The 22,281-nt window shown below is 37.7% G+C and overlaps 1 protein-coding gene and 1 pseudogene across 6 annotated transcripts in view; one reads left to right on the top strand and one right to left on the bottom strand.

The window, feature by feature from the left end:
* Positions 1-1,656: 1,656 nt before the first annotated feature.
* ABCA8 (ATP binding cassette subfamily A member 8) overlaps positions 1,657-22,281 on the top strand; it is a 64,677-nt gene continuing 44,052 nt past the window's right edge. The window contains exons 1-6 of one of the 6 annotated variants that reach the window (XM_016143657.2): positions 1,658-4,144; positions 7,590-7,735; positions 11,697-11,888; positions 17,859-17,963; positions 19,211-19,415; positions 21,330-21,494. In XM_016143657.2, coding sequence (XP_015999143.2) covers positions 17,868-17,963; positions 19,211-19,415; positions 21,330-21,494 — 466 coding nt within the window. In that variant the 5' untranslated portion in view covers positions 1,658-4,144; positions 7,590-7,735; positions 11,697-11,888; positions 17,859-17,867. Of the gene's footprint in view, positions 4,145-7,589; positions 7,736-11,552; positions 11,889-17,858; positions 17,964-19,210; positions 19,416-21,329; positions 21,495-22,281 lie in introns of all 6 variants that reach the window. The other 5 variants (XM_016143658.2, XM_016143654.2, XM_016143655.2 and 2 more) reach the window with 5 other exon arrangements.
* Positions 8,656-8,774, bottom strand: LOC118604653 (annotated as a pseudogene).

The following is a 22,281-nucleotide window of genomic DNA, read 5'->3' as shown; positions in this document are numbered from 1 at the left end:
ATTCAGAGTCTTTCATGGTTCCATATAATTTTAGGATTATTTTCTTCCAGTTCTATGAATAATGCCATTGGTATTTTAATATGGATTGCATTGAATCTATAGATTGCTTTGAGTAATATGGACATTTTAACATCATTAATTCTTCATATCCATGACCATGGTATGCGTTTCCATTTATTTGATCTCCTTCAATTTCTTTCTTCAATGTCTTATCATTTTTCGAACACAAGTCTTTTACCGCTTTGGGTTAATTTATTCCTAGGGTTTTTTTTTTTTATGCAATTGTAAATGGGATTGTTTTCTTAATTTCCCTTTCTGATAATTCATTATTAGTTTATAAAAATGCAATTCATTTCAGAATATTAATGTTGTATCCTGCTACTTAACTGAATTCATCAATCAGTTTTAACAGGTTTTTGGTGGAATCTTTAGGGTTTTCTATAAAAAGTATCAAAAGGATACCAGAAAGAGAAGAGGGAGAACAAAGAATTGAGAACCTATTAGAAGAAATCATGACTGAAAACTTCCCTAATCTGGCAAAGGAAATAGACATACAAGTCCAGGAAGCGCAGAGAGTCCCAAACAAGATTTCGATGTTTTCCCAGAGGTCCCTCAAACTATCCTTTTTTATTTTTCACTGTTCCATCGGGTGTTTTCTGCTGCCTTGTCTTCCAAGTCACAGATTCGATCCTCTGCTTTATCTAATGTGCTCTTGATTCTTTCTAGTGTATTCTTTATTTCAGTTATTGTATTCTTCATTTTTTGGCTGGTTCTTTTTTTATGGTTTCTATGTCCTTTTTTATGCTTATTATCTCTTTGTTGAAGTTCTCACTAAGATTCTTAAGCATCCTTTTAACCAATGTTTTGAACTCTGCATCTATAGATTGTTTGCCTCCATTTTGTTTAGTTCTTTACATGGAGTTTTCTCCTATTTCATTTGAGACATATTTCTTTGTTTTCTTATTTTGGCTGCTTTTCTGTGTTCATTTTGTGTATTAGGTAGATCTACTACATCTCCCAGTCTTGCCAAGGTGGCCATATATACTATGTGTACTGTGGGACCCAGTGCTGTAGCCTCCCTCATCACCTAAACCAGATGCTCCAAGTGTGTCCCTTGTGTGGGTTGTATGTGCCCACCTATTGTAGTTGAGCCTTGATTGCTGTTGGCACATCAGGGGTGGAATTGACCCTCAGGCTTACTGTATGTGAGGATTCACCATGGCCGAAGCCTATGAGCTGCTAGGTGGGGGCTGACCCAACAGAATGAGATTTGCCCCAGTGGGTTCTGATGCTTCCCAAGGCTACCCTTTTGGTGTAATGCTTGTGGGGCTATTCAGGTGGTGTTCTATTGTGGTCTGAAGCCAGCCACCAGGTATGTTGGTTCTGAGGTCTCTTGGGAGGGGCTCCTGTGTAGGCCAAGATCAACCACTGACTGTGACCGGCCTAGGGCTACTTGATAGGAGATGTAGAGCAGTCCATTTTTAATTGCTGCCTGTATTGGACCTGGAGGCATGTGGGAGAGGCCCTGCTGTGAACCAAGACAGACCATCACCAGTACCAGACCTGGAGCAGGTCAGCAAAAGGCCCAAGGCACCCCAAGAACTGCCACCACCTGCCAGCCTTGGGAAGGATGTAAATTGGGTGGGGTGGGATCTCAGGGAGTCACCAGGGTTATAGAATTCGGGCAGAAATAATGTATGCAACTCTTGGGCCATTGCCTAAAACTCCTGCTAGATTTTAGTGTGACTTCTTTTTCTCATTTATGAGTCAGGAAATAAGGGACTCTGAGATGGCAGACCCCACAATGGAAACTACTTGAGTCCCTGAGTCGCCATTTGGAGGTGAGCTGCCTAGAAGAGCCACCTGGCCTTTGTAGGGCTGAGACATAAAACACACACCCACACATACTCCAAAATAAAACCAGAAACTAAACCACTGCAAAACACTTTGCGACCTTGAGCTACTGAGATTACTGGGATTGTGGTATGGGGTGGTTACAACAGATAGTTAACATTACATTGCCTAATGTAGTAGATCTGCCAAGAAAGCTATGTGACAAAAACCTGAAGTAAATACAGGGCACTGATGTAGTTACCAAAGACCTTTGAACTATCCCAAGCTGCCTATCCCCAGTCCTTTCCTGGATCAGGATTCTGCAAGAGTGAGCCTTCCCGTATCTTCCGACTTATTTATCTGTGTTGACTCTGTAACAAGTCGATGTGTCCATCAACCTCAATTTGTCTCCACCACACTGTCCTCTAAATATTTAACCAAACAATCATAACTTTCTGTTGCTCTTGCTAATATAAATGTTTTCCTCGTTTTGATACTTATTGAGTTATATCCATGGCCATTTCAATGTAAGAGAATTAAAACCTTGGGCTAAAACTGCTATCTGGAAATGTAACTCTCATTGTAAGTTTTGGAACTATTTTAATGTCTCTTCAAAACCCCTCACTGGGCACAATCCAACCCAAGACACCCAAGATACTTTTCAGATGAGTCTAGCCTTCCTCATATTGTAAAAAACTAGGGAAGGATGACCTAATTTAGACATACAAAGTGCGTATTCATTGAATGCTTGCAGTATTTGATGAAAAAAAATAACAATAATTCTAGGGGAAAATGAACAAAAGCATTACGGTGATTATAAATAAATAATTTTAATGATACTGGCTTCATTCTTATACTAAATATGTTTCTCAACACTGGCACTATGGACACTTTTCACTGGATAATCCCTTATTGGGGGGTTGGTGGGGGAGGAAAGGCTGTCCTGTGGATTATAGAATTTTCAGCGGCATTCCTGCCCTCTACCCACTAGATGCCAGTAGCAACCTGCACCTGAGTGTGACAACCAAAAATGACGCCGACTGTCTAAATCACCCCCAGTGCTTTATAATAATTACATGTCTTTAAACCAGCTGCTCGAGGCAAAGTTGCGTGTGAAGGGGGTGCTGGAGGAGTGAGGGAAGTCTAGTCAAGATTTCTTTTATCTTGAGCAAGTGAAAGGAGGTGAGGTACTGCTGTTTCCTGAGAGTTTTTTTTAAAAAGTCAAGATGAGAGATGTGATATGAGAAGCAGAGAAGAGTCCAGAATTTGCTTTTTAAAATGTTCAAACCCTGATGAGATTACCTGAATCAACATGTCAATCCAAAGGTCCAGAACTTGTGAGTAGAGAAAAAAAAGGCTTTTCTCTGACTAAGCTTTTTACTTTCTTACTGTTAAAAGATAATGTTTTATATTTTGAAACCAACCACTTTCTTCTGAGACACAGAAGAGAACATTAAATTCCCTCTGTAAGATACCCCTTTATAATATGATACAGCCAGCCAACCAAGTCCAGGGGGCCCTTCTCTGTCACAATGATTGGCTGGAGGTCAATCCAAAAGCAATTTATCTAAGAGTGATCACGTGAATTTAGTGTTCTCCAGCCAAGAGAACTGCAATCACCATCCCCCTCTAGAAAGCAGTCTTAATGAGAATTTTCTAAATGAAGAAACAGCTCAATCCTTAATGAAGACGTATCTGATGGCAGAGCAAAGGGGTGATGGCCACCATAACGAGAAGGTGTCTTCAGACTGAAAGATGAAGGAGGCGACTCCACAGGGTGCAACAGAACTTATTACAGGAAGATTGGGCCAGAGTGGACAGAGGGCCCAGCTGTTTTGCACAACTTATTCTCCGCCACCAGACTCCTGTTACAATACTTGTTAAAATAGTATAACTCAGGCACTAATGATTGACAAGACAAAGGGACAGAAGAATGAAGTAGCTCCAGGGGCCATACTCCCTGGCGGTCTTGTGATAGATGCTTATAATCGATACTATTCCTAGTCTGATACTTACCTCAGTTGTCATGCCGTTCTGGCTGTTGCTGACAAAAATATTCATGGCTACATTTTAAGGAACACAGATAATCATCAACTAGAAAGCTCTGATATGCGTGCGAAGGGCAGTGAAGTTGGTCAAAGGTCACGGCATGAACCTAAAAGGAAATACTGGGCCCAGAGATAGATAGTGTTGGTTTTGTTCACATCTATGTCTATACACGCACTGTAGAGGCCAGGAAGAAATGTGAACTGTTTTCCTGGAAATAATGAAACCTAGGAATAAACTGAGATTTTAGATAATTTTCCCAAAAGTAAGTTCATCTTTTTTTTTTCTTTCTGTTTTGTTTGTATTATGCGATCACAAATAAGATTCCCATATACCAAATACCAAATGTCTGGAGAAATTATTTTTATAATAATTAATTGAATGTTTAGAAATAGCTGCTGATTTATATTCCACAGGTGGAAAAAAAAGGACTGGGTTAATAACTAAAAATGTTTTTGCGACTATTTTATCATGTTGAAACCAAAAAAATTAGTGTGTAAATAAGCTAGAAATTTGCTAATGGATTGATCTCAAGGAACTTAAGGGAACCTGTGAATGCATTTGAAAGCCTGAGTTGACAATGTATATAGAGAGATAGATAAATCTGGATAAATGAGCATACTGATGATTCTGTTGCATAACAATTTACAGGCATTTGGGATATATTTTCTCTAACTTTGATCCTTTTTTACCAATAGCATTTAAAAAAAAATGTTTTTCCTGTCTCTCTGTCTCGCTGTCAGCCTTAAATTTTTAAATGTAAGATGTTTTTCTTTTACTCTTTGGATATAATGTTTTCAATCAGATTGAGTAACATGGACTTTTCCTTACATGGGTATTATTTCAAATCCACATCCTCTGCTATTCAAATTGTCGTAGCAAACAGTCTTTCACACTCACGTTAAATAGTAAGAGTTTTCTTCTGACATTAGTATCAACATGACAGGAGAAAAATCAGGACCTTTATGGTTAGAAGCAAACTACAAGCTTCACGATGACAACCCTATGTTGTTAATTTTTTATTTGGATACGAGCTATAGTGCATACACAAATCTGGAAATGAAAAAAAAAAAAGCAAGCGTGAGGGGTAGGTTAATGAACTTGGTTATACTGCAAGACTGACTCACAATGGAAAATCTCAGGGAGCTAGAGTCAGACTCAGTTCTCCGAGCTACATTTGGCTGTGACTGATTCTGATGCAGGAGGGGGTGAATCCCCCCTCCCAGTGGGGTCTCAAGTCCTACACTGAGAGAGGAAGGGTCCTTGGCGCTGTGCAGAAAAGAATTCAAGAGCAAGCCAGAATTAAAGAAAAACCAAAAATTTACTAGAGAAGGAAAAACGCTCCATAGGCAGAGCACGGTTTTCTCTCACAGTCAGAGAATGAGCCCCTGAGTGTTTGAGAATTGGGTTTATATCTGCTTCTTAGTTTCTGTGAAAAATTACTGACTAGGGAATAAAGAATGGAATGAATGGTTGGGTTTATTTTTAACTTGTGTAAGGTACAGTTTAAAGTCTTCGTTTCCCTGTTTTCCTTTCATGGTATGGGTAAATAGTGGTGTTGATGTGAAGAACATTCAAACCACTAAAGAATTTTAATGAGTTTATTTGAGCCAAACTGATGACAATTGCCAGGAAGCAACAATCTCACTGGATTGAGAACATGCTCCTAAGAATGGCAGTTTCGCGGCTTATTCTATACATTAGAATCAAAGGAGGAAACGTAAGGAGGGTTCCACGGAATCCCTGGTGGTGGACGAAGGGGGTGGGTGAAAGCCAAGCGGGGACTCTCTGGGATGGGATCAAAATGAAATGGAGGGACACTTTCACACTGGTGGGTACAGGATGTGCCATGAGGGGTCTGGGAATAGGATTCCCAGGGTATGTTATCTGAGATGCACAAAGACAATCTTCAGGTTCACTTAAGGTCAAGATTGACTTGACCCGGACTACTACATGGTGGGCGGCCACATCCAGGTCCCACATCTAGCAGCCTGTGGCAGGCTCTGAACACAACCTGCTCGGATCTTTAGTCTTCTTGTGTCATTCTCGTGCTTCTTTTCTATATTAATTCCATAGATAGGAAGTGCCTTCTTGGCTAGCTCACCCTCCTGTGCGATCCCTTTAAGTGTTCACGTGGCTAGAAGCAGAGCAAGCGGCTCCGGGAAACTCTGACTATGGGCTTAGCGCAGAACAGAGCCATCCACGTACTCAGAAGACTGATGGCGGCCCGGCCAGCAGCCGAGGAAGGCAGTGCCTACCCCTGAGGACATTACCTGCTCCTGTAACCAAGCGACACGTCTTGCCCAAATCCGCCTGAGAAGGAGGCTGCTGCCCCAACGAGATAACCCCTCGCCCTGCTTGTGTGCTTGAGCTTTGCTTGCTCCTGGCCAGCAGCAGCTTAGGCAGCCCCAGCGGCCACCCACAGAACTCTCCTGCATCATGAGTAATAAACGGTGCGTCTCACTCGTCTGGTCCTCCTGGTGGTTTTTTCGGAATATCCAAAGCCCTGATGTAGGTTCCTGGCATGGAGCTCCCGTGTTACATGAACCTCAGGCTTTTAATGATTGGAATTATCTTCCTCCCTCCAACTGTCACTCCATGGGCTTTCTAACCCCTCCGCACAGTCCACTGCTACCCAGACTCATCTCTCAGCCTCATTAAGCAGCATGTGTAGGTTCTTCCTCTGGCAATACTGTCTGGGCTACTATGCTGCCCGCTGGAACTGGTCCCTGCACATCCCACCTGAGCTTTGTCTCTGGGAACTAGCCCGGCCCTGAGTGTCATCCTGCTTCATAAATAAAATGAAGCCTTCGGGCAGGGTACACCGACTCTTCACCTCCATGCAATATTCTAGTACAACCGTTTGGATTGTTCTGACCAACATGGCGAGCGGTCAAGGGAGGAGGTCACGCCTCTCAAATGCCAGGACCTAAGAGCCAATTGATGCTGGCCACGATGGAGTTGCTGGTTTTGCACCTACGAGTCCTGATCCATGTAAGCCATGCCCCTGGCACACTTCTAAAATAACTCGTTTTGGTAATTCAGAATGGAAAATCTATTTTCTTATGTAATTAAGACCTTTTGGGAACACTTACACTTTCAGTTTTCAGGATTGCTCAGAAAACCATATCTGTATGGGATTCGTTGATAGAATCAACAAAAGATATGATAGTCGGCTATACACTGAAGCTATTCCTGTGGGACACAATTTGTGTTTCTGTTTGTGATATTGTGATTTATAATAAGAAATATATATTTGGTCTTCATGCCTATTTCTGACACAGAACTCTAAAACCCTTGAAATCCCTCAGCGATGAAAAGTGTAAAGGTTTCTTTTGTCATGTTAATAAAGTGACTCTTGGACCTTCGCCTCAGGTTGGGGACCGGTTGCCATGAGAACCAACCGTGTGATTTCAGTCCCACCCCCTCACCTCCAAGAGGGGAGGCCTGGAGGTCGGATCAGTTGCCAATGGTAAATGATTTAGTCAGCCATGACTTTGTGATGAAGCCTTCGCGAAAACACAGAAGGATGGTTTAGGAGAGGTTCCGGGTTGCTGGACACGTGAACACGTGGAGAGAGTGGTGTGTCCATTGCCACACGCCTTGCCCTACCTACCATCTCTCCCATCTGGCTGTTCTGGGCAATCAAGGCCTCTCCCCACTCCCCTGTCCTTGGATTATAAGTTCCACTTCCTGTTCCCATTTTCAAGGATGTAGCCTTGGAAGAGCAATGTGTTGTTGAGAACATCTGGATGGTGTATTTGACTGAATCCTGGTACAGTCTGAACATGAACTTTTAAGATTCTGGAGGTGAATGCAGAGGTCCACTGTGCTTATGGTGCCTGGGACAGATCTGGTAAGTTCCTTCGCTTCTTAAAACCACCACTTACCTACCTGAAGGAGTCTGCCTCTCCTATCCTTGCCCTCTGTGTTCAGGGTCGGTGTTTGATTTCACCTGGGAGGATCTCAAGCTTGTGAGCCAACGGTACTTAAGGCCATGAATTTACTGTAATCACCTATTTAAATACATTTCACCGATTCTGATACGCAGTGTTTTATAATTATATTTCGTGTAACCTCTAACTTCAATTTTTATTTCCCTTTCCACTCAAAAGATGTTTAATAAGTTATTCAATTTCAAAGCAGGATGCCTTTTAAAATTTTGCTGATTCCTAGTTTTATTGCACTGTTTTCTAAGAATATTGTTTATAATATTCATATTTTATATAGAACTTAGTGGTCATTTTCTTACCCCATATAGGATCAATATTTCTGAATGGTTCACGTGCACTAGAGAAGAAGGTGTGTTCTCTATTATCAGGGTGTAAAGTTATTTATTGACAATGATATATTGACATAAATTCAGATTTACAGATAAGTTGCAAGAACACTTGCATATACGCCAAATATAAATGCACACTGAGTTATATATATAGTACTTTGTTAATAATGCTTTTTAAAATAGATCCATAAAAATATATATATAAGACACTGTAATTTTAGTATCTATATCTATATATAGTACCTTTTATGTCGTTTAGATCTTCCGTATATAGGGTCACTATGTTTTTTCCGGTTCCTCTATCTTGTACTGAAGGTGGTGTGTTAAAATAACCCACTCTTAAGCTCTTATTTTTGTCTCTTGTGTCTCTTCGTAATTTTTTATTTTTAGGTGAGGCAACCCTGGGTCGACCTCACAGATTGCAAGGACCTTGTCATCTTACAATCTCTTATTTATTCATTCATTCATTCATTCATTCATTCATTCATTTATTACTCCTACAGCACCTGATCTTCCTAGATGGTCTCCCATCCAAGTACTAACCATGCCCACCCCTGCTTAGCTTCTGAGATCAGATGGGATCGGGCTTGTTCAGGGTGGCATGGCGGTAGACTCTTTGTAATTTTTGCTTTTTAAAATTTGTCACTGTTTCTTTTGTGTGTGTGTGTGAATAGATATAATTATTATAAATTCTTTATTATGTTTATTTTTTTTAATTTATAGTTAGCCCGATATCAGCATTGCTACATATGATTTATTATTTCTAATTACCTGATATATCTTTAGCCAAAAATCTTTCATTTCTATCATTAGCAATTTGTGTCTTTTTTTCCTTCTCATGATCAGTTTAGCTAACGATTATCAATATTATCAGTCTTTCTAAGAACCAGCTTCTAGTTTCATTGAATTTATGTTATTTTTTAAATTTTTTATTCTAGCCTTTATCTTTATTTTGATTTTCTTTTCTTTCATCTATTTACTTTTTGTTTAATTTGCTCTTATTTTTCTAGTTTCTTAAGGTAAGTGCTTAGATCATTAATTTTAGACTTTTTTTCTTATACTAGCACATAAAACCACAAATTGTCCTATAAGTACTGTTTGAACTGCTTCCCACAAAAATTTAATATGTTGCATTTCCTTTTTATCAAAATATTTTATTTTTTTCTTTAAATATGTTTTTTGAAATAAGAATTATTAGAAGAATGTTGTTTAATTTTCAATTATTTGGGCATTTGCTGGCTATATTGCTATTCTTAATTTCAACTTAATTCCCTTTTGGTCAAAGTATATTTTTAAAATATATTCTTTAAATTTATTGAGATTTGTTTTATGATTTAACATTGATCTATCTTGGTAAATATTCCATGTACATTTGTAAAAAAAAAAAAATCTAATTTGTTTGTTTGCTTGGAGTGTTCAATAGGGGCCAATTATTTCAAGTAGCTTGATTGTGTTGTTCAAATCTCCTACACACCTACTGACTTTTTATCTAGCGATTTTATCAATTACTGGAATAAACATGTCGATATCTCTAGCTATAACTGTGGACTAGCCATCTGGCCTTTTCAGTACTGTTTTTTTATTCATGAATTTTCAAGCTCTGCTCTCAGTTCTGTATCAACTTAGGTGGTTCATGTCTTTTAATAAACTAGCCACTCTAGCATTAGGAAATTCCTCTTTATCCCTAGCAATAGTTCTTATCCTGAAGTCTAGTTTGTACCATATTAATGTGGCTGCCGCAGCCTTCCAGCAACCAGTGTTTCCGTGCTGCATCTTTTCCCGTCTTTTTTGTTTGAGTTTTCACCTTTCAGTCTTTGGATTTAAAGTGGGCTTTCTCGTTCTGTTGACAGGATATATTTATGTTACACTTTTAAAATTAAGTCTGGAAATCTCTTATAGTTGGAGTGTTTATTTGTATTTAGTGTAATTTAGTGTTAATTATTGAAATGGTTGGATTAAAAGTAACATTTTATATTTTGAGCATACCATTTTATGCTATTTATTGGCATGTTAACCTGTTTATTTGTTCATGTAGGTATTTTATTTATTTTTACTGGCTACTCCAGGGTTGACATTACGTATTCTTAACAGTTTGTTGTTGTTTTTTACCGAATTCTCTCAGCTGTTTTTGTTTCTCTGAAAAGTGTTTATTTTGTCTTAATTTTTGGTAGATGGTTTTATTTGTTTATCAACCTAAGTGAACTAATTTCTTTCTGTACCATAATGATGTGGCTCCATTGGCTATTGGCTTGCATGGTTTCTAATAAGACATTTACCTGTCTTTTTCATAATTATTAGAATAGAAACATTGATCTGACATAATCTAGTCCAACCTATATTAAGTCAGAAGCATTCAGAAAGCTTTCATTTGAAGTTCGTGGGTCTGTAAATGTTTGCAAAAGAGCATAGTCCTCAGAACTGAGTGGCTCAATCATCTATAAATCATCCGCGTGTGGGTCAACAAAAAATCAAAGCAAATGAATTGTAGCATGTTCTGATTAATGTGCTCACTAAAAAATTAATCATGGCAAAGAATATTGAAATGATAGAGGAGTCATTTGGTCGGCTGATCAAAAGAAAGTGGAAATGGCTATATTAACACCAAAGTAATTTCAGAGCACAGAAAGTTACCAGGGATAAAGATGGATATTACATAATGATAAAAAGTCCAGTTCACCAAGAAGACATCACAATCCTAAATGTGTGTGTACCTAACAGCACAGCTTCCAGTTACACGAGGCAAAAATCTGTTAGATCTGAAAGAGAAAAGTTTCTAATCTTTGTTAAAATCTTCAATACTCTTTTCTTAATAATCAACAGAACTAATAGAAAACCAACAAAAATATAGAAAAACTAACCAAGACCATCAACCAACTAGATCTAATAGATGTTTATAGATGTTTATATACTACGCCCCTCATTCAACAGCAGAATCCATCTCTTTTCAAGTGCATATGGAATATTCACCAAGACAGATCATATCCTGGGTCATAAGACAAATCCTAACAAATCTGGCATACAAAATAAATTTTCAGACCATAACAGAATTAAACTAGAAAACAATAAACAAAAGATAACAGGAAAATCTCCAGACACTTGGAAATGAAACAACATATTTCTAAATAATTCATGGGTCAAAGAGTAAGTCTCAAAGGAGGTTATAAAATATTCTGAACTGACTGAAAATGAGATACAGAGGGTTGAAAATCCTGATTACCCAAATGATATCAATCAGGCGATGATATCAGCCAGCCAATGTAGTGCTCTGTGCAGAAAGCAGGTTTTCTCTGATAAAACTCTTTCCTTTCCCATGGTTTAAAGACAGTGCTTAAAATTTTGATATTAGCTACAATTATCTTGGACATAATAGAGAAAAGCTAACGAATATTAGATTTCCTCTCTACGATTCCTCTTTACAATAAGATACGTCCATGCAACCAAGTATAAATGCCACCGCTCTGCCTGAATTGGCTGTACGTCAATGAGAAGAAAAAGAGAAGTCCAAGAGTAATCACGTGAACATGATATTTGGCAGGGCCAATAGAATTGAGATCATAACCTCTTCTGCGAGCGAACTCCACAGGAACTTTTCACAGACATCAAACAGTTAAAGCAGATTCTAGAGATGCGGCAAAAACCAGGAAAAAAATGTGAATCATTTTCTTCTAAATAAGGAGACCAGTGGATTAAATGTGTTTCTAGATTGTCTGCTTCAGATTTCTCAAAAGTAAGTTCATTGTAGTTTTCTGTTTTGTTTTGGGGGTTTTCCTTTTCCTTTTTTTTTTCTATCACAAAATTATAAATAGGTCTTTAGGAATTGAGTGCCGATATCTCTGTGGAGAAATTATTTTGAAAATTACTGGGCAATTTTGATGTATTTGGATTTCTGATATTTAATATTATAAAGATGAAAGCACTGAGTTAAAATATAAGTTTTTTAAAAAATTATGCAACTATTATATGGTAAACCTGGATTGTTTTGAAATTCTTTATTTTGATTGCGCAATAATTCGGGGACATTCTGATGAACTGTTTTCCTAACTTTGAGACTATTTACCAAAAAGCATTAACAGAAGTATTTTTATTGTTCCTGTTTCTCACTCTCAGGCTCTAAGAATTTTAGAAATGTAAGATGATCTCCCAAACTTTTTACTCTGTGTACACCATGTATTGAATCAGAATGTGAAATATGTAGCTTTTCCTTATCATGATATTCTTTCAAAATACATGTTATTTGCAGTAAACAGAATTTTCATGTTCCTATAGTGTAAGCGTTTTGTTCTGAATTTAACAGCTTATGACAGGAGGAAAACCAGAGTCATTAAACTTTGAAACTATCTATGATGTGTATAAAAAGGAATTCATGTGCTTGTTAGACCTTTGATAAATGACAGAACCTACACGGAATTAGGGGAAAATAAAGTAGCTGATACTAACTTACAGTGGAAAATCTGAGGGGTTGGAGCCAGACAGAAGTTTTCATGCCACGTGGGGCAGTGGCTGATTCCACAGTGAGGAGGTCACTCTCTTGGTCTGCTTTACCCCCCTGTACAGCCCTGCACAGTTCCCTTGAAAGTGAACACCCTGAATTCTCGGCACCAAGAACCATCTACAGGGATGCTCAGCCCTTTCTCACCGGACAGTCTGACCTCATGCTTTTAATGATTGGAATTACTTCCTCCCTCCAAGTGTCACTCCACGGGCTTTCTACCCACCCCCCCCCCCCCCATGCAGTTCTCTGCTACCCAGACTCGTCTCTCAGCCTCATTAAGCAGCATGTGTAGGTTCTTCCTCTGGCAATCTGTCCGAAGCTGTCTGGACTACTATGCCACCCGCTGGACCTGGCCCCTGCACATCCTACCTGAGCTTTGTCTCTAGGAAATAGCCCACCCCTGAGCATCATCTTGTTCTATGAATAAATGAGGGTTTCAGAGGCAGGTGGGGGTGGAGAAGTTGGGGCGGTGCATATCTACTCATTATCATGATGGAGGAGCTCATGGCAACCATGTAGTTTCTATCCCTGGCCGACATGAGATACACATAGTTGGAGACCACTTGCTCCAAATTCAGGATTTAAGAGCCAAATTCAGGGTGGAGATGCTGCTCTGTGCTCACGAAGTCCTGACCTATCCTTCCAAGTCATACCGCTGGCATGCTTCCCAGAAAAGTGGTGACCGTTCCAGAATCTCTCTACTTTCTACAGGTCAGCTTACGTAGTGTTTCCTCCTGCAGTGAAGACCTTCGAGAGTACTCAAGAACCACCATTTTCAGGAGAGGCTCTGCAAATCGTATTGTATAATATTGGTTGATTAGGTACTGTAGAAAGATGTGACATTATTATTACGCACTGAGGCATCCCCTTCTGGGACGTATTTGGGGTCCTTGCTGCAAAAAAAAAGGGGGTGTATATAAATTCCCCTACCTCCTCCTCACCACCACCGCTCCCCAACATGCACACACACACACGTACACGTACACTCACAGACACACACACACACACACACACACACACACACACACACTCTCATACATATGCTCTTTGCTCAAGGTTGAATATGCTGTAACTGTGACTTGCTGCTTCTACCAGGAAGGGGAGTGTGGTCCACTGCTGTACTCCTGGTACAATATCTATTAGAGACTAATGCTGTTCTCTGCAGACAATTGTAGGTAGAGGCCATGGGATGTTTTCACAATGAACTAGCCTACACACAAGTCAGAGGGTCCTGGGTTCTTAATCTAGCACCCAGTTTGGGTGGAATTTCTACCCTCGATCTCAAACACAAGCTCAAGTATGCGACAGCCTCCCCACAGGAACCTGTATATTATATTGGCGAATCTAATTAACTGAATACATGGTAAAATAAATCTGATTTTTGTGTACTTTAAATTAAAGACTGAGGCAAATTTCTGTATAATAACATTACCAGAATGTTCAGGATTGGAATTCAGCAGAGGTAAAGTATCTAGAAGGTCTTTGTTTTATGAAGAGGATAGGGATAATAAATGATAAGTTTCATTAAAAAAAAAGAAGATAATTCTCTAAGAAAATCCAAAATTAAGAGTAACTGTTAAAGGAATATAAATATCTTTTATATTTTGGGGACAGGAAGGAAAACATGGGGGAAGGGAAATCTTGATAAAGTTCAATAGAAGTGACATAATTAGAAGCAAATGAAAAGCAAGTTTAATATGAGAATAAAACACAATGAAAGGGCCTCCAAAATGAGAATTTATGCATGATTAAATTAACCTCTTAAAAATATAGCATGTATCAGTTTGGGTTCCTAAAAATATAGCAACCATGAGTTTTCTATATGTTAAGCAAACATTTAAAAATTTAGCAAAAGGTTAAAAGAAAGGTATGGATAAAACTACATTAGGCAAATTTTAAGCTATAGAAACCTCATGTCTCTGTGCTTTTATCAGAAACAGAAGCAACCTACCATCAAAACTGGAGCAGAAAGCAATGTTTTATGCAACTAACTTGAACCCTTAAATGTACAAACTAAAAACTAACAGAGATAGAATGAGAAATTGGCAAACGTGTTATCAGAATGGAAAATTTAATAGAATTCTGTCATGAAATGATTAATCTCATAAATATAAGAAGGATGCTGAAGATTTGAAGAACAAAAGTTAAAGGAGTAAATGGATATTTATAAAACAACCTAAAAGGTGATATACATCTATTTCAAGCACACGTGGAATATTTCTAAATATTAAAACATGCTGCACCACCAAGGAAGTCTCAAGGAATATCAAAGAAGTAATGTCTTACAAGTAGTAGTTCCTTTGACCACAACATGTTCAAGTTAGAAGTCAAAAATAAAAAGTTGCTAAAACCAGAGAAACTTTAATATTATAGAAGCTCAATAGGCAGCCCTAAGTAATATATCTGTGGTCTATTGCTGTGTTTACATTTCATGGCAAGAAAAAACAATAAATAATATACAACAGCAAGCAGTTATATCTGAGATGCCTGGTGTGCTTAATTTTAAGAGGTTCTGCTGATCCTGGATAGGCTTGCTCACATCTTTGGGGCTCGGCTGATGTAGACAACTCTAAACGGGGATGACTGGGATAACTCAGCCCTGTTTCATGTGGCTTTCATTCCTTAGAGGTGAGCCCAGGTATGGTCTCATAGCAATGGCAGAGCCACAGGAGCAAGCAGGTACACTCTAAGCCTTATAAGGTCTAGGCTCAGAAATGGAACATTGTCACCCCCTCCTCCTTCTGTTGGTCAAAGTTACAGTCTGACTTTGTGGAAGAGACTACAAAGTTACCAGACCATGGGTGTGGACGCAAGTAGAGGTGAAGAATTGGGGCCACTGTCTTGAATAAGAGTGATGAGAGTGGACATTCTTGTCTTGTTCTTAATCTTAGAGGAAAAGCTTTCAACCCTTCACCATTGAGTATAATGGTAGCTGTGCACTTGTCATACATAGCCTTTTTGTGTTGATGTATATTTCTTCTATACCTAATTTTTTGAGGGTTTTTTTTTTATCATGAAAGGATATTGTGTTTTGTCAAATGCTTTTTCTACACCTATTGAGATAACCATATGGTTTTTATCTTTCATTCTATTTATGTAGTGTATGGCATTTATTGACCGTCTTTGCATCTCAGGAGCAAATCCTTTTTGGTTATGGTGTCTGATCCTTTCTGTATAAATTCAGTTAACTAGTATTTTGTTGAGAATTTTTGCATCTATATGCATTAAGGATATTGGCCTAAAGTTTCCTCTTTTTATAGTATCATTATCTGGTTTTGGCATAAGGGTAATGCTAGCCTCATAAGAAAGTCTGAGAGCATTCTTTCCCCTTGACTTTTTTGGAAGAATTTGAAAAGAATTGGCATTAATTCTTCTGTAAATGTTTGGTAGAAGTCACCAGTGAAGCCATCTGGTCTGGGGCTTTTCTTTTTTGGGAAGTTTTTAATCATTGATTCAATCTCCTTACTCATTATTGGTTTGTTTATGTTTTCTATTTCTTCATGATTCAGTCTTGGTACGTTGTATGGTTTTAGAAAGTTATACATTTCTTCCATATTATCCAATTCGTTAGTATATGGCTAGTCACAGTAGTCCCTTATGATCTATGTATTTCTGGTAATGTCTTTTCTCTCATTTCTGATTTTAAGTATTTGTGTCTTTTCTCTTTTTTTCTCAGACTAGCTAAAAGTTTGTCAATTTTATCTTTTCAAAAAAAAAGCTCTTAGTTTCCACAATCTTTTCTATTGTCTTTCTTGTCTCTAGTTCATTTATTTCAGCGCTAATCTTTATTTCCTTTCTTCTGCTAAGTGTGGTCTTATTTTGTTCTTTTCTAGTTCCTGAGGTGTGAAATCAGGTTATTTATTTGAGATTTTTTTTTTCTTAAAACATGCATTTATCACTATAAACTTCCCTTTTAGAACTGCCTTGTCACATCCCATAGATTTGGGTGTGTCGTGTTTCCATTTTCATTTGTTTCAGGGTACCTTTTCATTTCCCTTTTGAGTCCTCCTTTGACTCACTGGTTGTTCAGAAGTGTGTTGTTGTTTAGTTTCCAAATATTTGTAAAATTTCCAGGTTCCCTCTTGTTGCTGATTTCAAGTTTCATACCATTGTGATCAGAAAAGACGCTTAATATGATTTCAGTCCTAACTTCACTAAGGCTTGTTCTGTGGCCTAACATATATGTCACCTTTGTGTCTGCTCGGAGGCCTTGTATATGTGAGAGCTTCCTCACTCGTCCTTAGGCGATAGCACATCTCTCTTCGTGTCAATGCTGGGTCCTCACAGCAAACCTCAGCAACAACCCATCTTTGCTTAGGCATGGGGATAGGAAGCTTTCCCACCCAGCCCTCAGTGGTAGATGGCTGTTGCTTTTTATGTGGTACAAGGGTCATGTCCAGAGAAGGTGCTTCTTTTCTCTCTCTCAGGGAAGATGGCTGTTTGTGCATCCCTGAGCAATAGTCTGTGTTCCTGGGACGGGATTAGAGATGAGGGTGGGAGGATTTACAGATTCCCGCCCCCCAGTAGTAGTTGGCTATTGCTTCAACCCCTCTCCAAATGCAACAGCAGGTCTTCGTGTGGAGTTGAACACTTTTGCACGTAGGAGAAGATATTCTGAGCAGCGGGCAAGTTGTATGGCCTGAGGGACATTGAGGCATCACTCCAGTTTCTTGCTTTGCCCCCATCATTGTTATGAGTACTAAATGGGGAGATAAGGTGTTGAATAAAGTATGGTTAGACAAGATGTGCTTTTAGTCCACCACATGGCAGAGAAGCCTGAATGGCAAGCTACCTATGGGCACAAAGACCAGAGTGCACCGTCTTTGCAATAGGAGAGCTGAAGGAAACAAGTTCAGATGCATCACTGCTCCCTGGGTCAAGCTAGAGAAACACACACGGGGAAACCTGCCCTGTCCAGGCATCTACATTGGAGAAGATCATTTAGTTTGAGCAGGCTGTAAAGAGAATTTGGAGCGGAGAGTCAATAAAACTGATAAGTAACACAGTGTATAAAAACAACAACAACAGCAACAGAACAATGATGAAGTAAAGAGCGGGGTAAAAAGGAAGCGGAGGAGTAATAGAAGGCTACCCTTGGATGCTAAGAACTAAATTGGAACACTGGGTTTATCAGATGACTTGCTTTTGTGTTTACAGGATATTCATTCTCATTTACTTTATCTTCTCCCTTTTTCTCTTATTAAGCAGGGCGAAATGAATAAGAGGGAGATAAGTACGTGTCAACAAACTTGGGCCTTATTATGCAAGAACTTTCTTAAAAAATGGAGAATGAAAAGAGAGTCCTTAATGGTATGATTCAATATCTACGTCACTTTGTATTTATGACAAGAAAATTGTATACTCCTTGGAACGAGCCTCGCTTTATTTATCTCCCCTCCAAAGAAATGAAACACCTTTGTACAACAGGAGAAATTAGAAGAAGCTGTTCCTTGAACCACGAATATGTCTGAAGACCTTGCAGTTAACACAGGCCTATAATTTGAGGCCCAAAAGTATGGAAGGGGGTCAGCAATAGAGAACTTGAGAAATGTTTGAAAAGTCTATGATCACCCTTTTTACTGGTGCTCCCATGCGTAGAGACTTGGGTTAAGGTACTGGTATTCCGAAGATATGATAAACAAATCAACCCACAGAAATAGATAACTGGTATTTTCTCTTTTGAATCTCTTTCTCTTTTTTAAAAGTAAATCATTCTTTTCAAAAATAGAAGAAAATTAGGAAACGTGGTTGGTGGTAAGAAGAAAATTAGTATTAGCTCCTATAATCTTACCATGTAACAAAAGTCTTGGTTAAACTTTTAAAATCAGATAGCTATAGCTAAGTAGCATTTTTAACACACTAAAATTTTACCATATACCTTGATAATTTTTTTCTACAGTCATGTATTTAGAAAACTTCTTATAGAAAGTTTCCAAGTGACTGGTATTGATAACTAGCCAGACAGTGTTTCTCAGGTAACCTGTATTCTGTCGAGTTTACAACACCAGAATCTTGGCATGTAACAAATATGTTACTACTAAGTGAGCAATGCCTTGAAATTCTCTTGTAACATAGGCTTTTAGCAGAATCAAATATAGCCATACTCAGAGGTCTTATGGGTTCAGTTCTAGACCTCTGTGATAAAGTAAAGCAAATCATAATCTTTTTGCTGGTGGAGGGTCTTGCCTTTGATTCATAAAAAAATGCACCAACTGTGAAGCACAATTACACAAGGTGTGCCTGTGCAGCAAGGGTAGGTAACCATAGTAATACCAGCTGATAGTAATTTATAACAGCTTGCCACTATTGCCTCTTATGTTTTTATGATCAGTGCATGCTTTAGATTGGTGCTGTGGATGAATAAATTTGAATTTTTATTAATAGCTCATTGGAATGCCACAGATTGCTGAATTTTGTACTGTATATATTCTAAATGGTTCATACTATGGGATATATCAAAATTAGAAAAGTGAATGAGACAAACTGTATGGCCAAAGGATTGTGGATGACTAATTTTAAATCATTATTTCTTTTATTCTTTCTCTTGGATTATGTAGGAATGGTTGAGCTCACTACTCCTACTACTTTTTTTGTACCTATATCCTAAAATTCATGAAGTTAATGATTATTCTTCACTTCCTACCATGGACCTGGGACGGGTAGATTCATTTAGTGACTCTACATTTACTATTGCATACACACCTTTCACCAATACAACCCAACAGATAATGGATAAAGTTGCCTCAACCTCCTTTATGAAAGGTGAGTTTCCTAACAACTTAATAGGAATTTCTAATGTTAATATTTGGTTCATTTGACTGCAGATGTGCACATTTAATTTGCATTTCAGTTGAGAAACCATGTCAATTGTCAAAATTTCTAGATCATGGGAACTGTAAATATGTTTTTCCTTTGTTGGGAGTAAGAGACCAATACTCAATATCTAAGTCAAAACTGTGAATGTATTTCTTGCCAAGCAAGGGATTACCACTTGGAAGGCATAGTATCAAAATAAGATACTACTATCTTTTTTATGAATATTTCAGTTGCAAGTGAGAGAATCCCAATTCATCTTGTCTTAAGGACCAGGGACATCTGTGTCTAGCTTAAAGAAAAACAATCTCAGCACACAGATGGATAGAAAGAGGAATATCAGTCATAGAGGAAGAAACACATCTCTGCTTCTTGGGTCTATAGTGACATTGTGTTGGCTCCATTCACAGATTGGCTCTCCCCCAACAGAAGCAAAGTTAGTCTTCGAAATCTCCAGTTTTAAGCCCTCCTACATGAATAACTCTGGTGAAAGAATACAGATCTTTCCCAACAGTTCAAAATAATTTCGGAGATTATATTCATTGGAACAAATAGTCTACCTTAGATTATTCTTAGTCTGTATCTATCAAGAACTAATCTCTTTGGATAGGGAGATAAAGTATTGCCATTGCCATTGGTTGGGTTCCCAGGTTGCCCAGTGAACCACATCCATACCACATGCTGTGTGAATGGAAGAAGGACAGTGTCTCAAATGAATTTTAGGGTTTTTATTAGAAGGAGAACTGAGCGGCAGGCAAATAAAAACAATGATTTTTTTACAAATATAAGTAAAATACATCGTGACTGCCTCGTAAATGTGAGCTGAAATATCATTTAAAAGCAGCTTAGAGCTTACTCAACTTTGTGAATATATTGAAAACCATTAAATCGCACAATTTGAAAGGATAAAAAAGACCATGAAAACATGACTTAAAAGGTACTTGGTATTAATTTTAAACACCACAATTTCCTACCAAGAGTATTATTGTAAGGGGAACCTGTGGCTCTGAATAATAATATTATTCTGTATTATATTTGTCTGTGCTCTATATTAATATTCCATACTACTAGTAATTGATACTGTTATGTTTATTTTATAAATATGGAAATTAAGTAACAGAGGTTAAGTGACTTGCTCATAATAATACATATTTAAAGAATAGAGTCCAGGGGTGAAAAAAGGTAAAACTATCAAAATACACGCCACCTGCTCCCTCCACTTTGTCTTCAACATTCCCCCCCCCCAATCTAGAACTTTCCTTATATTCCCTCCCATGTTTTCAACTGTTATAAAACATTTGTTTAGCACTAAACACAGTATTAGAAAAAAGGGAGAGGATGATTTCAGTGATATCAACATAGTCACTTAACATATTTTTTCACTTTCACTCTTTTTTTTCCAGTATATTAACGGTATTGTGAGAGCTGTTAAAGGAAAATGAAGTTCTATAGTTATTTCCACCTACAATAAACTAGTACCTAATTGTGATTTAAATGTATATATTTTCCTACCATTTTAGATTTGTTGTAATGCTAATTCTTCTGTGAATAGTTTAATTCGTATGCTATGATGTTATATGTAATTGAAATTGGTTTAATAATTATAACATTTGAAAATAACTAATTTAAAAAAAAAAGAAAAGGAAAAAACTAATTTTAATGTATGACTTCAGATTGTACACTATCTGGATACAACTTTAGAAATGTCTCTCCCCAACCTTTACTGTGTCTGACGTACTCCAAATTAACATTTGATTTCATTTTATTTCCGTAAAGAATGCTAGTAAAAGCAACTGAACATGAAACCTAAAGTTAGTCTCCTAGTAATTTACTAACGATAATATTCTCTTCTTGTGACGGCAGACAGAGAAGTCGTGGGACTGTCTGATGAAGAAAGTATTAAAGAATTAACAGCAAATTATCCTGGAGAAATAGTAAGAGTCATCTTCACTAATACGTTCTCTTATCATTTGAAATTCTCGCTGGGACGCAGAATTCCAACAATGAAGGAACACAGGGACCATACAGGTAGCTTTCCAGCTATATCATTCTACTACTTTCTATATCAATGTTGTCATGAGCCATATATGGGAATAAATGTTAGTACGGCATATTTTTAAATCCCTATCTGTGACGGAAATGTCAACAGGCCAGTCGACACAATTTAAAAGTGTGCATTGACTTTGGTATATTAACACACACATACACATATATACTTATATTTACATGTATACATATGTGTATATACATATGCGTTTGTACATACACAAAGGAGAGGGTATGCTGCATGGGTAAGAGTTAGCAGAAGTTATTTTTAGAATTCTGCCTACTGCAGATATGAATTGGCCCAGATTTCTTTAGGAACCTATTTTACTTCCAATCAAAATCATAATAGATCATTTCATATAAATTGACACATTCACTTTAAAATATGTCTTTAAAAGAGACACAGAATAGCTAAGAAGTTCTTGAAAAAGAATGAAGTTGTAAGTAATTAAGATAGTACGCTGTTGCCATAGTGACAGACCGATCAATGAAGCATAAGAGAGAAACTTGGGAAACTTACACAAACATGAAAACTAACATTGACAGAGAAGACACGTAGATCAGTGTTGGGAAAATTAAATTATCTCACATGAAACAACCAATCCAAGTAAAGAATGAAATGAGAACAACAAGCCTATAAACCTTTTAGAAGTCAATATAGGAGAGTATCTTTATAACTGTAGAATAGAAGAAAATTTATTAAACAAAACATAAAATATGTAAACTGTAAAAGAAAAGATTGGTAAATTCAAGTAGATCAAAATTAACG

The sequence above is a fragment of the Rousettus aegyptiacus genome, unplaced genomic scaffold (assembly GCF_014176215.1).
Source record: "Rousettus aegyptiacus isolate mRouAeg1 unplaced genomic scaffold, mRouAeg1.p scaffold_m13_p_6, whole genome shotgun sequence".
NCBI lineage: Eukaryota > Metazoa > Chordata > Mammalia > Chiroptera > Pteropodidae > Rousettus > Rousettus aegyptiacus.
Note: the sequence above shows the minus strand (reverse complement) of the source record. Positions and strands in the feature narration are given on the sequence as shown.